The sequence below is a fragment of the Anticarsia gemmatalis genome, chromosome 19 (genome assembly GCF_050436995.1).
Source record: "Anticarsia gemmatalis isolate Benzon Research Colony breed Stoneville strain chromosome 19, ilAntGemm2 primary, whole genome shotgun sequence".
NCBI classification, from domain to species: Eukaryota; Metazoa; Arthropoda; class Insecta; order Lepidoptera; family Erebidae; genus Anticarsia; species Anticarsia gemmatalis.
Window position 1 is genome coordinate 3,768,169 of NC_134763.1, and position 13,249 is coordinate 3,781,417.

At 38.4% G+C, this 13,249-nt stretch overlaps 1 protein-coding gene across 2 annotated transcripts in view; it reads right to left on the bottom strand.

The window, feature by feature from the left end:
• Positions 1–534: 534 nt before the first annotated feature.
• LOC142981120 (uncharacterized) overlaps positions 535–13,249 on the bottom strand; it is a 111,419-nt gene continuing 98,704 nt past the window's right edge. The window contains exons 3-25 of one of the 2 annotated variants that reach the window (XM_076126807.1): positions 12,484–12,683; positions 12,121–12,225; positions 10,029–10,111; positions 9,733–9,810; positions 9,544–9,620; positions 9,388–9,452; positions 8,834–9,011; positions 6,041–6,177; positions 5,219–5,423; positions 4,977–5,141; positions 4,710–4,903; positions 4,455–4,551; positions 4,130–4,378; positions 3,763–4,049; positions 3,557–3,690; positions 3,317–3,471; positions 2,902–3,238; positions 2,507–2,708; positions 2,263–2,398; positions 1,918–2,044; positions 1,462–1,597; positions 1,128–1,386; positions 535–1,049 (exon numbers count right to left, since the gene is read on the bottom strand). In XM_076126807.1, the coding sequence (XP_075982922.1) occupies positions 741–1,049; positions 1,128–1,386; positions 1,462–1,597; positions 1,918–2,044; positions 2,263–2,398; positions 2,507–2,708; positions 2,902–3,238; positions 3,317–3,471; positions 3,557–3,690; positions 3,763–4,049; positions 4,130–4,378; positions 4,455–4,551; positions 4,710–4,903; positions 4,977–5,141; positions 5,219–5,423; positions 6,041–6,177; positions 8,834–9,011; positions 9,388–9,452; positions 9,544–9,620; positions 9,733–9,810; positions 10,029–10,111; positions 12,121–12,225; positions 12,484–12,683 (3,915 nt within the window). In that variant the 3' untranslated portion in view covers positions 535–740. The remainder of the gene's footprint in view (positions 1,050–1,127; positions 1,387–1,461; positions 1,598–1,917; positions 2,045–2,262; positions 2,399–2,506; positions 2,709–2,901; positions 3,239–3,316; positions 3,472–3,556; positions 3,691–3,762; positions 4,050–4,129; positions 4,379–4,454; positions 4,552–4,709; positions 4,904–4,976; positions 5,142–5,218; positions 5,424–6,040; positions 6,178–8,833; positions 9,012–9,387; positions 9,453–9,543; positions 9,621–9,732; positions 9,811–10,028; positions 10,112–12,120; positions 12,226–12,483; positions 12,684–13,249) is intronic. The other variant, XM_076126808.1, reaches the window with a different exon arrangement.

The window sequence follows — 13,249 nt, forward strand, 5'->3', positions numbered from 1 at the left end:
AATAACATATTTATCGGCAAAGTTACCATGCCGATCAATTAAAATAAAAATACTTAAATAAAAAAGTTCATTAAATAAATAGTAAAAGTACATTTAAACTGAACTTTAAAATCCGTGAATATAAAGTTGAAAGTTGTATGTTTGTGTGTTCACGTCGCAGTATTTGTCATTTACTTGAAATGAAAAGCGTCGCTCTTTTGAAGGGATCATGACGCAATCATTTTCGCCGCAGTAATTGCGGATGGAGCGACAGCTGCGTGTTATTATAATGTACTTCAATACTTTCTACTGATTATTTCACGAAAGAAGGGATTCTATTTTATAATGACTTCACGCTTCGTAGCTATCTCTCTTTGTACTCAGGTAAATGTTTCGGCGAAAATGAAGATAACTGTAGAGCCTGAGGAATTGTATGCGGCAATTGTTATCAAAGATAATAACAGAATGCGACGAACTGTTTAATTTCTTATGTAGATAGAAACACTCGTTAAACTCATTATATCTCCTGCTGTTTGAAATTAAGTAAAACACATATCCAGTTATATCACAGTATTTTATTTTGTCTTAATACAAATATTGTTATAGAAATAATTGTCATTGTGAAAAAATATAACCTAACATAATGGATACAATCTCTATGTATAATTACAATATGTACATTAATTCATTATCTAAGTTATGCATATTGCACCCCTGTTTCCACTTTATTCATTTACTTACAAATATATACAAAATGAGTGCTAAGTGGGATCTGTCTCTGTTTTGTGAGGTGAGTTGGTACTTTGTGTCCTGTTTAATAGAAAGTCTAGATCAGTGGATATTTTGTGTATAATTTTCTCAGTTTGTGGATTATCGTAAGCTTTGTTCCACTCTCTGTTGACATGTTCTATGTGTGACTTGTTGCAGTCGTCTTTGATGGCATCGATGGACGGCAGCGAGGTGCTCGACGTGAACCCTCGTGGAGCACTCTTCTTCAAGCAACTTTTTATTGGTTGTGATGTTATTTTCGACACGTCTGGCGTCGATTGTGCGCAAATTATACAATTTTCCTGCAAAAATGAAAGAATCATTAAATTGGGATAATGTTAAAACACTCTTGGTTCTTTACTGATTAGTGTTAAGTTTACCTTTGCTGTGTCGACCCTCTTATCTGTGTAGGGTACAAAGTTTACTGGATGTGGTAAGATGGGGTGTGATGGTGGCGTGGAGGTAGGCTCGTGTCTAGCGCCTAGCTCCAAACAAACAGTGGCGACGTACTCCCGCGCCGCACGCGCCGGTATCAAGTCACACACGGGCGCCTGCGCACAGTGTGCCGGGGACAAGATAGAGCCTTTGTACTCGACGCAACGGACTATGTCAGCACGACTATCGGGGTTGGATTGTCTTCTGCAATAAAAAACAAATGTAAAACTTGTTTGTGACCATGACATGTTATTAGAGATGAATGTAGTATTATAATACCTGTGTAATCTGGCAGGGCTGTCTAATGGATGTGCTCTCCAGTACGACACTGCAGGTGAGACAGGCGAAGAGCACGATTCCGCCGTACCTACTGCACCACCACGGCTTTCCACCTCACCCGCCTGTTTTATGTACACTGCAAACAATTTACAGATCAATATACACACATTCACATATATACACACAGCCAGATATACACATTAACTTTCTATTATTTTATCGAGGCAATAGTCTCGCTCTAGAGAGTCTAACAAACCTCCAATAACACCCCTGGAGAATTTTCTAAGTACACATAATTGCCTCGTCGTTTCCCTAATTGGTAAGTTAATTTAAAGGAGTCAAATTGTTTGTCATACTCGTATCATAAAACTTATCTTATACAACTCTTATATCACTGAACAAAAGAATATCTTAAAGGTTATTTGTGAATGAACAGTTACGTGAGGTGTCACTTACAGCTAAGTGACGTGTCTCCGGCCGGTGAGTCCTCCCACTCCCTGCTACTGGATAGTGACAATATCCTCCGCGTCGCGCGCAGACACTCCTCGTCACGTATCACGTAGCACACCAATATCGCCAGACCCTAATATAATATCATTTACAGTTACGATTATTGCAATATTATAGTTAGCTGTTATCATAAATTAGGGTTTTGAGGTCTCAGGTATAGGACAACTGATATTTTATGTTACTGAAATACATACACGGTGAAAAATATGAGCCTTGATAGAATCTCGCATTTTTTTATTATTATTATACTTAATGATTATTATTTTAATAAATCTGACTTTAGAGACTTACATTAGCCAGAGCTGTGACGGAAAGCGCTATGACGTGCGCTTGTTGTCGCTCGCCGGGTTGCGCGTACGCAATGCCCGCCACTTGCACGCACGACGTCGTCAGCAGTAGAATCAATGTATTGCGCACCACGTGACTTCTGTTTCAGACACAATAAACAGTGATAAGTATAAAACAATACATGTACAAACGTCGTCAATGTTACATAAGGCGTAGGTAGTGTTATTCTTGGTTTTTGAGTTGGTACCTGTCTTTCATATAAGCTCTCCTGTCTGGTGGAAGTTTGCGTGTAACTTGTCGCGCGCTCCTATGCGCGGTGAGTGCAAGTGTCAGTGTGAGCGCGGTGAGCAACGCCGCGGTACCGCAGTATATGTTGCTCGCTGCTGAACCAAGCGCTAGAGGAGCTCCACCCCATAACCGAGCGCACAGACATGTCAACACGCACAAACCTGTTCAATAGAAAGACTTCATATAAAATTTCCGCAATAGAAATGCTATTTAAAGCTGCTTTTACATCAAGGCCATTGACTGCCTAGTGGCAGACGCCGAATACCAAATACAGACCAGTAAGCCGATAACCAGATAGTTCTGGTGATCGGCTTCTTAAATTGTAAAACAAGTTTAGTAAGAATGTTTACTTACCAGCTAACAGTCCTACTGAATGTCCTCGTTGACTGGTCCCTGCTAGTTCCGCGTGCAGTAACAGTGGTTGTGCACATAGAGCGGCACAGGCGGCGCACCAGCACGCAGCCACCACCCACCCCACAGTGCCACCACACTCGTCTGCCTGCCTCGTATCACACTGCAGCAGCGAGAACATGGCCGCCGCGTGACCCGCTGCAGTAGCAGTCCGTAACACTTTAGGCAGCATGTCCCGATTCAAGCTCAACAGTTGCAGAGCACACGCACATAAACACATAGCGCCAGTCACGCTCACACTGACCACGACGATGCCTCGCAGCTCCTTCTCTGTATCTGTCTGAATGAATTAATAACAGATTTATTTTCAGTATCTACACATTTTGAATTATGTACTTCATTAGTGTAAGATACTCACGCTCGTGAATGATGCTCGTGTGAGTAGTACAACTGTGCCAGGACTACGGCAGCGACACGCGGCACGCGTCACACCTGATACACGGACTTCACACGCTGACACACTCCAAGTTCCGGGAGATGATGCTGTGCGTAGACCACAAGCTAATTTTGATGCTATAAATAAAAAAAATAGAATTTCATCGTTCTAAAGCCCGGAAAAGATTATAATGGTCGTATAGTATTTTACAAATATACATACCATCAGCAGTGTAATTTCTGGAATGTGAGAATAATAGGGTAACAGTATGTTGTAGCGCCTGGTCAGCTGGAACGCCTCTTACAGACACTTGCACTTGCTGCGAGCATACCATGTACTGCACTTCACGGCCAGCGCTAAAACAATGCCAAGTGTTAAGACATCGACGAAGCAATAAGACATAATGTAGACAGATTTATGGAACTTACTTCGTCTCCACAGCTCTTCTCAATGATGGCAATCTAGCTCCTAAGTTGTGGTACAAAACTGTCACGGCTGTTGCATTCAGTTGGTCCTGAGTGCTTGCCAGCAGTTCTACTCCGGCAGACATCAGCGCCCAATCCTCAGTTGCAATAGAAGCATGGTGCAAGTCAAAGTGTGCCGTATTGTCACGCACTAACGACTCGGCCAAAATAGTGAACGAGTGGAGGTGCGATGATAACTTGCTCCTCATACCTCCTGCGTCGACTACGGCATTTTGAAGTTCATAGATTTTCTAGAAGCCCAAAGAACCTATGTCATATATACATCATATCATCATAGTAACATAAACATTAAATTGGGATTTCAAATTACCGATTCATCCAGGAAAGCATCTGGCTGTTTGAGCAGATGGTCGAATATATTAAGCAGATGCGTCACGCTGTGAAGTCTATCCACAAGCTGTGCTGCGTCAGACAACAGGTACTCTAGCATGTGAGAGGCGTGTCGCAATGGAGTCACACCTTCACCGGGATGCATTGGAAGTGACCGCAATACTGCAAAGTACTGGCGAGACACATCCGATACGTTGCTCCAGGAATAACCGAATGAAATCCGAGTGAACTAAAATAAATATAAATGTTAAAATAATACAATAAACCAGATTTTGTATGTTTTTATTGTTGTGCATTTCTGTTACCTGCTCATAAATATCTTTTAAAGAATCAGCCACGCATTCAGAAAAATCTGGCACCATCCACTTGACACCATGCTGTCCTGTTTTTGGTTCGCAGAACCTAAAAGTAAAAGCTTCAATGTTGAATAGCTCTACAAGACTGTATGTATTATTATCAAAAACTGCTTCTGGAAAATTGTTTTATTGTATGCAAGCGCTATCTCCTGATATTGCTTGCATACAATAAAATAGCAGAAGACCAACTTGACCCTTACTTACCTAGTAGTCTCGCCGCTGTACCCTGGCGGACATGGGGCTGAGGCGTGTGCTCCTGGAGCAGTTCGGCTCCATCGTGTACCGTGAGCAGCTTCTGTCTGACACGCTTCATCATCAGGACCAAGTGCCCATACAGTAACACCTGCTGAGTTCGTCCCAGCCACTGACGACACTTGACAACGATAGTCACTGGATTTCTAAAAAACAAATCACTTTTTATTATAACAAATTAAGTTAGTTTAATGTTGCAGTCAATCATAATGTACAAACCTGAATATTATAAAGCTTGAGTACACTGCCAGCAGGATACAAGTCCTCCCACACGTGTCGGTCTGGCTGCATTGGCAGTAAGCTTCTTTCTCGGGCCCAACTGAAACCCAACACACCGTGCGCTCGTCCCGCACCCGCAAGACATGTCATGCTCACGTTGTCACCCTATATCAGAATGACCAGAATATAAGTAAAAAAGGTCTACTTATTGTAACTTATAAGATATTGTTTGCTGGGTATACCTTGCTAACAGTGAGTGTGGATGGTACGAGTCGTATCGTGGGTGGTGTAAGTACGGTGAGCGTGAGCGCGCGACAGCGGCGACGTGAGGCATCGTCCGCGGCACACGACCAAGCGCCGCCGTCGATCTGCCGGGCTGCTGACACGCCCAGCACTGACATGCGACGACCCAGCGCGTCCTCCGATACCGTGCGTGTCCAAATATCTCTAAAGAGTTTTTTAAATTAACCTTCGTTGTCATAGCCAATCAAACTACAAGGACGTTTATATTAAGACCGTTCTAGAGTAAGAAATGTCTAAACATATTTTTTGGTAAAATTTTGACAAACTGCCTATTTTCCTGTGAGTTTGATTATTTCTACTGTTTCTATCAAGAAGGAGAGCGACGTTCGGAACACAGTACTTAATCAACGCGGTTGAATAATAGTCGCTGGTAATTGGATGGGTGAGCGTTAGTGCTGGGCCCTCGCCGCCTTGTTAAATCGCCGTTTGCTCCGCCACTTTGTTACCGGCAAATCCGCTTTCATATCAACGCGGTTCAGTTTTGGAACAATAGAGGTTTGATTTGTGACGTAAAAACATTCCTACGCAAACTATAGAGTTATGCCAACACATATGCCAAACAGTTTTTTATTCAGAGCTTTGTACCGGATTTAATGTTATTCAATACGCGTACAAGCCGTTTTAGTGAAAACTCACATATGAAATATCGAGTTTCAGATATCAAGCTAAGTTACACGCTTGCTCCGGAGAACTCTACCACGATGAATAATTTAAAACAATATGTATGTGCCTGAAATATCAAGAAGTAATATTTAGCTTACCTCGAGGTGCCATTGAAGTTTATTTTGACTCCATCTTTGTACCAAGTGAATGCAATTTCTGGAGATCCATACGCCATGCATGTCAGTATGAACTCTGACCCCTCCCATACTTCTGGACGTTGGTTAACTGCTAGAGCCTGGTGAAGAAAGTTTTTTGTTATGGTATCTCCATGTTATAATCCATGTTATCTAGCTCAGTAGTGTAGTGCTGCTGTAGTAAGTACTGCTTACTTAAGACTTATACTGAGCGAGAACTTTTGTATAAACTATTAGCTTAAGTTTCAGACTAAGTTTAATCATATGCGATATAAGCATCTTAGTTGACGCTGATCCACCTACTGCGACATACTATTAAACAAGAATATTCGTTCTTTAATAATATTATGTTTGATTACCTTACGGTCTTGTTAATTAATATATTTACGAACATACTTAAGTAACAAAATTGTACATAAAGCAACAAAATTGCGCTAAATGAATTGATCATATTTTGCTAAAACAATCACGTGTTTTTTACAACTAACTACGAGAATTCACTATTGTGACGACAAAAAAAACACTTAAAAAATACAGTTTAATCGACAATCACTAATGACGTGGTCAATATAAGTCTCGATTCACACAATTGTGTGGTTTAACACTCTCATATTGTCGCCGTAGTGTCCCAGCAATTAGTACAGAGGGAACACGTTCACTCACATTACACAGTATTATCTGTAAGCGAGGAGGCGTTACGCTGGACTGCGGCCAACGTACGCATAATTGAACGTATGGAATCCAAACATTAAATAACTGTAGGCTCAGTAATTTATACATCCTATGAAACTTTTTTCGCTTAGTATTCGTAGCGTCTTCATGCTTTCGGTCCCGGTGGTTATAAACTAATACAGTTATTAGACCATGTCAAAGGCCTTTGACGGTTTGATTTACGGTGACATAAGGTTAACCACTAACCATAAGAAAGAAATAAATCCATACTAATATTATAAATGCGAAAGTAACTCTGTCTGTCTGTCTGTCTGCTACTCAATCACGCCTAAACTACTAAACCAATTTGCATGAAATCGGGTATGGAGATATTTTGATACCCGAGAAAGGACATAGGCTATATATCATCACGCTACGACCAAAAAGAGCAGAGTACCAGTAATTAACGGGGTAAAATTTCACCCATTCTCTCTTATTGGACGCAAGCGAAGTTGCGCGGGTCAGCTAGTATAATATATAAACAGATTCATGAAGATTTTTACAAAGTTTTTACACAGCCACCGTCATATTTCATAGCCACAGCTATATTTCACGTTGAATAAGTTAGGAAGTAGTTTTGTTATTATGTGGAAGGAGCCAAAAATCCAACGCTTGAGCGATACAAATTACAATATTCATAGCAGATGACGGCGCAGCGAGCGTCGGGTTACACACTCTTGTAATATTTCAACATTTTATACTCTTGACATGATTCTCAAGGTTTTTGTTAAAAATGTTGAGAATATTTCAAAGTGACCTCTAGTTTTGTGAGCCTTCCTTGTATATGGCATCCATAGAAACCGAAGTAGGTACACCTACAAAATAAAAGTAGCGAACAAATGGATCCTAATAAACGTTTTGGAAAATGTCTACGCTTTTTCCGGAATTCTTTCATTTCTGTGAAAGTAAAAAAAGAGCAGCACATTAGTCGTGGCAGCATCGTTGTCTGGAACCTCACTTAACGCACACATGTGGCTCCGAATGAGGTCGGACCTCACATACCGCCGATGCGGATAGATACGTAAAATAGTAATGAAGTCACGTTTGTACTACGAATATCTAGGAATAAAAGTTTTGCTACAGTTCGAAACGTCAGATATGGCTGAACGCCTACATTTTTTCCGATTTTTTTGATCGCAGGAATAAAACACGATGTTGCTACTTTTGGGATTCCGTGCCATAAAAACCACAACCAAAACCTTTTCGTGGAACTCATTCTTGTCCGCCAAAATTTTTACAAATGAACGTATTTTATGCCAATATATTATTTAGAATTTTTAAAGAATTATTGATAAAATCAAATAAATAGCCTCTTTACTACAAACCGTCTTATACGTCTTATGCGTATATCAAAAACTATTAACAGTCCATTAGTGTCCCATGGAACATATAATATTGAGCAAACACTACGAGGGAACGATCCCATGATTACGCATGCGGTTTTACCAAATTTTCGGTGTCCCAACTTGGGGTTACCAAAGCCTAGCAATTAATTACTCTAAGTTTATGTAACTATATATAACATATTGTATGTACAGCAATAAATTGTTTGTAAACAATTTAAGTTCCTGCGAGGAGCTCGTTCATTCCGTATAGTGAGAAAAAATGAGGCGATTTGTTACAGGCCCACTTTGGATAAAGTTTCGGGTATTTATCTGTATAATAGCAATATTAATCAGAGCAAGATTTCTGGAGTTCTCTCCTGAGACCACATCGTTCATTAGTTGATACCTTTCTATTAGGATTGATCATTACTCTTGAATACTGCTCGTCTAGTAAAGTTTATACATTAGACAATATACATAAATTGCTACGTAACGTGTATATCCTTTTTCTTTTTGTACGAAGAAAGATAATTATTTTGTTGACTATTTTTATCATTGATAAACCAAACCAAAGAATTACAGTAGCAATTATTTTGTACACTTTATACGTATACCTATGTTTATCAGTATTTTACTTTCACAGAATGATAACAAACAAAATAAATAATCACTAAAAATCATTCAAATGAAAATTCGACACCAAACGAATATTGAAACTTACATGTAGACTAAGTGCAGGTTGCATAACGAAGTGCAGTGTGTCGGGCAGCAGGCGTAGCGTGTGTGTGCGGACGCGCATCGCCGCGAGTCGCGCTAGTGCAGCCCGCAGAGCACCTGCGCCGCGACGCGCGCTCCATATACGCACGTATACTGTACGAGCGCCACTTTCTTCTACCGAACTGTACAATAACATTGCACGTTCAATAAAATATATTGTTACTAATTCCATTTTGTTGTTATTGACTGAATCATACATGCATACATACATAAATATCGCGCCTTTTCCTATAGGAGTAGATGGAGGCCAAAGAACGCCACTTGGTACGAAAATTACATGTACATATATTATCTACTATTAGAAAAATATTACACGTTTTACATATTCTCTTTATTTATACCCACATAAAGGCATCACATAACCACAAATTATAAATACAAAAAAAAAACGGTATAGTGCATGTTTCTTTCTCCGGAGCATATAAAATCTTTGAACTTAGTAATTAATAAGGTTGCTCGAGTCAAATTACTTTAAGATTTATGATAACTGAAACTCACCTTATATTTAAAATTTCTATTTCATCTTCTAAAGTTATGTTTGCAGTTATTAAGTAACTTGTCAGCTGAAAACAAACACGAATATTAATTTTCTGAAAACCTGATATAGCTGCTGATTTAGATTTTAGATTAAACGTTGGTAAAATAAATACTTGCTTGTTTTATAATTTCTTGTGATATGTTGACGTTTGGTTGGTCTACTACCTGCAGTCTTGTGTCAAAACGTGCTGATGCTGCAACGACAGAAGAATATAAAAACTCATATTATCAGGAATAAAATTTACCATATAAATTGCAATTGCAAATTACCATAATATACGAGATTTATTCTGAAGGTATACTTACTGAAATCAGCGTCTTTAGGGTTACAATCACAAGATGTACCATCCTTACAGCCCTCTGAACATTCCTCTATACCGCATTCTAAGACAAGTAAGAATAATACTATAAGATTCTGCAATGCTACTAAATACTTTCTGCTTAAATATTAATAAGATATGCGGTAACATAGTTGAAAAGTTACGACGACTAATTTGTACCTTTTCTTAATATTTGTGTCATTATTATGTTAATAAATCATTTTACGATATTTTTCAATGAAATTGTTGTACGTATGTAATGTATATACAAACTTAAATTACCTGGTTGTGCAATTTGCGCCTCGCACAAGTCGCCCGTGTAGCCGGGCGCACAGATACAACTTACGGCGGCTGGGCCCATCTGTCTATCGAGAAAAAATAAGCATCATACCATTTGTACACCTTTCAAAATTGAGATAAGAGAAAATATTGAAGCTTTTGAGGTTCGAAATTCCAAATGGAGTGTTATATGTGAAAGTAGTATAAAGGAAATCAACAATGCTAAAAAAATTCGCTTTTTTGAGCTTTAATGACTGAAATAAAACGTCAGACTTCAATTCGTTTAAAGTGATCGCAGATGGTAGAAGGCAGCACCTACTAACTTTGTTAAACGATTCTGAATGAACTAGCTTGAAAACTTACTAAACGAGTTAGATGAGTTGAAAACTACTTAGTTCAATCTCAGAATAGCTAAGAAGTAGGAAAATTGAAATTTCTTGACATTTTTATTCTGCTTTAAACTTCAATATAAAACAAAAAAATACGGGAAGTAATATTATATTCTGTAAAAAATTACGAAATTATGCATTAAGTCGGTGAAGCACAAAGACCCTAGGGTTATTTAAATGATACTAAAATTTCATAATTTTTGTGAAAATGATAGGAATCTATACAAACTACGCAAGTTATCTTAAATAGTCATTTTTAATGTATGTTATAAAATCTTATGCCATCAAAAACATTCTGTAAAAACCTCAAGTCTCGCCGTAAAAAGTTGTGAGATCTATATAATACCAAGTCGATTAATCTATTTAGTCTCTACTTAAAGGACCTTCTGTCTTAAGTTATTACGTATGTTATTATCATGCCAATTAAAAAAAATACCTTTAAAACAAATAGACCGACCTGGCCATCGCATGATTTAATTATTAGTATGTATCACACTACACAGCACGACGAGAAGTTAATGCTCCTGAAATGTTAATGGCGAATTTGTGTTTTCTTGCGATGACCAAGTCGATCTATTTGTTTTAAAGGTATTTTTTTTTAATTGGCATGATAATAACATACGTAATAACTTAAGACAGAAGGTCCTTTAAGTAGAGACTAAATAGATTAATCGACTTGGTATTATATAGATCTCACAACTTTTTACGGCGAGACTTGAGGTTTTTACAGAATGTTTTTGATGGCATCTCACTTCTTTTTGTAGAGCGAACATAGGTCCAATTTGTATGGAAAGACGTTTTTTTTCATAATTCAACATATTTTCCTATGTGAATGTTGTTCAGTTTCATGGGCTAAACACCCTTACCCACCCTAAAACCCCTCCCGTTATGCCTCATATAGTAGGTACCTATTTTTACACCTATTTATTTTATTTTCTACAGTAATAATAATTCATTAACTGTAAATGTAACCTTGTAATCTTATACATTTATATGGGATTACAAAGTTATTGTTGCAGTTGGTGTATTTAGAAAACTGGACCGAAATTAGAAAATATTAAATTTTTCCCATGATTAAGACACTAAACCCAATTTGTATTCTAAATTTTAAGCTTCTAAGTCTGCTAGAAGTACCTTAGACTTTTGATGATCGGTGAGTCAGTGAGTCAGTGAATCAGTGAGTGACAAAATTCAAAATTTTAACAAGTTGTCATTCTTAAACTACTGGTTCAAATTGACTGAAATTTTAAATATACCGTGTTTATACAATGACTAATTAGTTGCTGAAAATCCAGGCTTCTTGTTTTATTCACAACGAAATTATAGGGGTGTCAAAAATAGCCCGAATTGCTTCGAGAAAAGGATGTTACGGCCGTGCCGCTTTTTTTTGCTCGACTTGCGGGGGCACTCCCGTGCCCCCAGATTAAACTTTTTATAAGAAGCAACGTAAGATTGTATAGTGTTTCAACACAAAATGTTACCTTAATAGGACGGTACCACTTCGAAGTAATGTCCTTTTAACTCGTAATGAGCTAAAGTTTCTCTCAACAAAATATCAAGGATAATTCCGCCACGGACTGCGCTAAATTTGTTATTTCGTGGAAATTGGACGACATTAAAGGGAATTGGCGACCTTTTTATTCGTAAATGAAAGGGAAAATATGCACGATGCGGATAAACGAATGCTGAGTCATGATGTTACTTACCTGCAGGTGCCGCCGTTTTTACACATATTGGAGGTCCGCGGGCAGAGCGGACCCACTCCACAGTCCACGCCGGAGTAACCCTCGAAACACGAGCAGTAAAACTCCCTGTGATGCGGAAAATATTGCGCCGTAAGCGATAAATATAATAAAATCACATAGCATATGCTTGTTCCCCTCTGAACGGCTGAGGGAAAACTTTAAGACGTTATTTTCGTAAATTGCAATAACTCCGTTACAGGGGATGTAAACGTAAACATTATAAAATATGGTTGACTACCACTGATTTTCCTGTTTACCGAACATAAATATTATTTATATTATTATTTTCTGAGTTTAAGTATGTAATTGTTTGTATGTACTTACTGGTAATCGTGCCTAGCGTAGCAGTGTCCCAGCAGTCGGCACTCGATGGCGCTGCACGAGGTAGGTCCGGGCGAGTCCGCGGGCGCGCGCACCGCGTACGTCATGTTGAACCCGAACACAGACAGTAAGCCCAGCGCACGCAGCTGAGTGCCCTCTAACCTGTTCAACGTCAGTTCTACCACCAGCACTGGACTCTGAACCTGTGAAAGAAAACAGCCTATCAAAACTACTACTAATACCTTTGACATCAAAACTTGTCTAGCGAAAATTATATTTTTATATAATATAAAACATTTCAAGCTTATTTTTCTGTATTCTGTGTGAGCCATGCCACGTGAGCCAACAGCAGTACTTAATTCCTACAACAAGTTTATTCACATTTTTTTATTCGACTATAGCTATAAGCCAGACAAAATTGCTGTTGTTTCGTAGCTCGTAGGCTAAGCCCTGTGTACAAGCGTAATTCTAAAAGTTTTACGTATGTTAAGTGTAACGACGCGGCTTAAATACTTGTTCGTTGATACTGTTCAGCTTTTATCTTTTTGAGAGATATTCTGAATTTTATTGCGAAAGTATTTAGGTGAAATTTCATAATTTAAAAAACACATACACACGCCAAATCTAGTTAAAGTAAAATAAATGTAAATACCAGTTTAACGATACGATTACAATTTGATTTTATGTGTATAATATTTGATTATATGTGTATAATATATTCACCATTGATTAAAAGGTCAATATTAAATTTTACCGCCCCTACCAAAAC